A 4,576-nucleotide genomic window follows, 5' to 3' on the forward strand; every position below is an offset into this window, starting at 1 on the left:
GTATTTAAGGATCCTATTTTCAAGAACATGAGCTCAACTTGAGGAAAACTTTTCACGTTCCACTTTACGATCTACTTTACGGTCCGTATAATGAAATTCGGGCCGTATTTAAAGATATCGTCCCAAAAATTTCCAAGTAGATGCCTCAATATTCTTGTACCTCGTTTTTCGGATTTGTGTGAGATTTTCAGATCGAATTTCCTTTGACATCTGGGACCTCTCTACCTTGTATTTACCCTTTTTGGCTAGAAAAATAACTTTTCAACTTTTGACTTGGATTCCTTGGATCTAACTTTCCTTTTTATCTTCTTCTTCACCAAGAACAACGATGAACATTGAAGAACATTCAAAAACCCAATGTGATCCAAATCAACTCGTTTTTGCCCTAGTTTTTAGATCTAAGCTCCTTAACACTTAGACAACAAAGCCCAATATTTCACCAAAGGTCAATTTCACCAAAATCAACAAAATCAAATCACGAAATGATTTTCGAATTTTTTTGGGATTTTTGAATTTTTTTTTTGGTGATTTTCAGATTTTGAGCCTAGGATTAAAAATTGTGGGAACAATCTCTTAGCCTATGCTCTGATACCAAATGATACGAATCGATTTGGAAATGAAGCCAAACCAATTCAAACGCGGAAAAATAAAGGATACGAAGAAAAGGGGATGAGAAAAGAGGATAAAAGCAAGACCCAATTAGGGTGAATTTATGGGCTACCTTGGATATATTAAATCGAACACCTCCCAATCTAATTCAATCCTAAAAGAACCTATACTATTTGAAATCAAGGCAAGGGAAATTCAATTGAAATCCACAAATGAACAACCATTCATGAAATCAATGGAATTAAAGGTTCAAAGACCAACAATGGAATCCACCATTAAAGCTACCAAACTAAGCGAAACCCTAGCTAAACAAACTATGATAATCCTATCATCACTCAAATATTCATCATCCAAAATCTAAGTAATGAAATGAAAGACAAGCTATATATATAAGCTAAGTAAAGAAGACTAATAGGCAATTACAATGCTACCCTTAATGAAGTAAGGGCCTTGTTTGGCTAGTCTTCTTAGTGTAGTCTTCAATTCAAGCATTGGCGTCTTCGGGCGGCCAAACACGTCCCTCCTTCGCATAGATGCCCTCTAATCAACCTTGCATGCATGGCCTTCTTGCAAGCATAACCTTCTTTGCACAAATAGCCAACTCCCGACCTTGTCCAAGTTTGCACATGTAGCCAATTTGCAGAAATGCCCCTATTTGCACATTTGGCCACTTTGCGCATTTGGCCCCCTTTATAGTAGCTTCTTCTTCAAGCCTCGCCCAAGCCACCTCCCACACATCATAGGCCTCATTGTGGGGCTTGTATGGGCCTTCAAAGACCTTCAACGCCATCCTTATCATCCACAGCCGCTTGTAGAGCTTCTAAGTTCCATATCTTGACTCTGACGTAAGTCTTGAAATGAGGCGTGCCAAGTAGGATCGTATCATTTAAAGTCTAGTTCAGTAGTAATATGAGACACAATATCAGCAGGAAACAATTGTTGTACTTTCATAAGATTCCAACCTCAATCTAGCATTAGCTCTTTAACATCCTCTACTGATTCATCAATATCATTGAGAACATAATAAAGAGCATCAATCTTGGTCCAATTATCATACCACACATTTGCAGTACCACTCCTGGTTTCCCACCAAATTTCCTGCTCAATATTATCTCTTGCATCAAGCATCATTTTCCAATCTTGAGAACCACCCTTCCACTGCACATACTGAGGATATTGTTCCTTGCAGTACTTGATCCACATAAAATTGGACCACAGTGTATTTGAAGTCTTGAACCTCCACCATAGCTTGGTCACTAAAGCTTTTGAGACATCAAATATTGATCTAAATCCCAATCCCCCTTCCTGCTTAGGATAACACATTTTTAACCATGTCGCCCAATACCTACATCTCCCATCTTGCTTGTTACTCCAAAAAAAATTAGTGAAAATTTTATGCAACTCTTTGATCACACATATGGGAGGTTTCAAAGCAGACAACATGTGAATTGGTATGCTCTGAAGCACACTAGAAATCAGCACTGCTTTTCCAACTAGTGATAATAATTTCCCTTTCCATGCATGCAACTTATCTCTCACCTTTTTAAGTAACTCTGTATAGTCAGCCTTTCTTTTCCTGGCATGTGTAATTGGACAGCCAAGATATACAAAAGGAAAAGCTTCTCTTGTAAAACCAGTGATACTTTCCACTTCTTGTACTACAGTATGTGCCACCTTATAGTACATATAGAAAGAACTTTAACTCTTATTGATCAACTGTCCAGAAATGTTTTCATAATTCTGCAAAGTCTCTATAATCTGTTTCGAAGAATAACTATCTGCAGATGAAAAAGCAAGATGATTTAACTGAGGGCTCTCCATTTTGGATTTCCAAAACCTTTGAATTCCTTATCATTAAACAATGCATTAAGAGCTCTTGAAAGAACCTCCTACCGCGAATAAAAAGTGGGAGAAAGGGATCTCTTTTGCTTGACCCCTCTAGAAGAGTGGAAAAAACCATAAGCTTGACCATTGATGAGTACAGAATACCTATTATTAGCAACCAATCTCCAAATCATATCAATATAGACTTCTGTAAAGCACATCCTTCTTAACACCTTGGTTAAAAATAACCCTGAAACTCTATCATAAGCCTTGGTCATGTCAAGTTTGATTACAACATTAGCTGGTTTTCCCCTCAACCTGATATTTGAAATAATCTCCTGTGTCAACAACACATTCTCTATGATATTTCTACCTTTTACAAATCCAGACTGGTTTACAGAAATAAGCTTTGGAAGCACAGACTCCATTTTATCATGAATTACCTTGGAAATGACTTTGTTAATGAAGTTACTAAGACTAATAAGCCTCATAGCTGAAAATGTTTCCACCTCATTCTTCTTTGGTAACAATACTAGATTAGTGTGTGTGATTGCCTTTAGAAGTTTATGGCCATCCCAAAAGGCTTTCACAACATTGTACACATCAGCACTAACAATCTCCCAACAAGAATGATAGAAAACACCGTTTAAACTATCTCGACCACTAGCACTATCACCTGATAACTCAAAAACTGCCTTCTTCACCTCCTCCAAAGTAGGGACTGCACTAAGCATTTTATTTTCTTCCTGAGAAACCAGTAAGGGAATATGATTAAACAAAGGTGAATCACTTTGATCAACTTCTGTGTGACTGTTCTCGATAAAATAAAATAACTTCGCAAAGAATATCATCCACATTTGTCCACCATGGTCCATCTACATTCTTAATCTTCTTTAAGAGTCTCTCTTCCTTCTTCCCTTGACTGACTATGGAAAAAATCTGGTATTTCTATCACCTTCTGCAAAATGATTAAAACCAACTTTTTGTCTCCAAAATTCCTCCTCATAATGCAAGTACCTTTTCAACTCGGCCTGAGCTCTTTGCAATATCATTCTATTACCCTCTGATGGCATATCTTCAAAAAGCTGCTCTTTCACCTTAACAATATCCTCTCTTATACTAAGCTGTTAAAATATATCACCAAAGGACTGTTTACTCCAAGTTGATAAAGCTTTTTTTACTTACTTCATCTTCTGCTTGAAAAAAACAAAAACATTTGTGAATCCTCTAATATCCATTTCTGCCTCACAACCTCTTTATAATCCTCATCTTCAGTCCAAAACTTAAGAAACTTGAAAGGCCTAATAAAATGCTGAGTTTGATCGTTGCAAGAAAGAAGCATAGGTGCATGATCTGAGCCAGTTCTGGACAAATGCTCCACCTCAAGATGACTAAACCAATTCTGCAAGTGATCATTGGATAACATCCTATCCAACCTTTTGAAAATGCATTCCCTATCTGCTCTCCCATTCCACTAGGTAAAATCACAAGAATTGATGGAGAATGCAAAATCTTCATACTCTTGTGGAAGAACAAACAATCCACCAATTTTCTCTTCCTCATTCAAAATGACATTAAAATCACCCCCAATGAGCCAAGGATCTGTCATACCATCAGCCAAACAATATAAACTATCCTAAAGATCCAGTCTTTCCATAGCATCACATTTTGCATAAACTAACGATGTCACTATGCGCTTGTCAAATTGCTGAAAATAAAGCTTTACAGTAATTCGTTAGGCAGTGTCTTGTAAAATCTCCACTGGTATATCCCGCATTTTTATACATTGGATTATTCGTAAGCTAATCGACTAAGTTCAAGGACAAGATTATTTTTGGGATATGAGACAAGAATTTTTAATCCCCGATTTTAATAAGTGCACGATTTGCTTATAAATTTCAATTAGTGTAGAAATATTAGTGGAGATTAGGGATTAATTAACCATGATTAGATTATTAAGTAGGGATTAATGATAATTAAGATTAATTAGTGTATTAAATGGACCCCACTACAACATGGCCAAATCTGATTGGTCCATGCCATAGTGGGGCATGTGTCAACATGGTGGGCAGCCTATAAATTCTTGTTGATGACTCATAATTCATATTCATCTTCATCATTCACAAATTGAGTTGAATTAGAG

At 36.7% G+C, this 4,576-nt stretch overlaps 1 protein-coding gene across 1 annotated transcript; it reads right to left on the bottom strand.

Annotated features, from left to right (window-relative positions):
- Nucleotides 1-1,572: 1,572 nt before the first annotated feature.
- Nucleotides 1,573-3,907, bottom strand: LOC132044631 (uncharacterized; the record flags this gene model as incomplete). Its single annotated transcript, XM_059435132.1, has 4 exons — nucleotides 1,573-2,283; nucleotides 2,592-3,179; nucleotides 3,414-3,557; nucleotides 3,686-3,907. Coding segments are annotated over 4 exons (1,665 nt in total), but the record flags the coding sequence as incomplete, so codon positions are not given.
- Nucleotides 3,908-4,576: the final 669 nt, after the last annotated feature.

This window comes from Lycium ferocissimum, unplaced genomic scaffold (genome assembly GCF_029784015.1).
Source record: "Lycium ferocissimum isolate CSIRO_LF1 unplaced genomic scaffold, AGI_CSIRO_Lferr_CH_V1 ctg5049, whole genome shotgun sequence".
NCBI lineage: Eukaryota > Viridiplantae > Streptophyta > Magnoliopsida > Solanales > Solanaceae > Lycium > Lycium ferocissimum.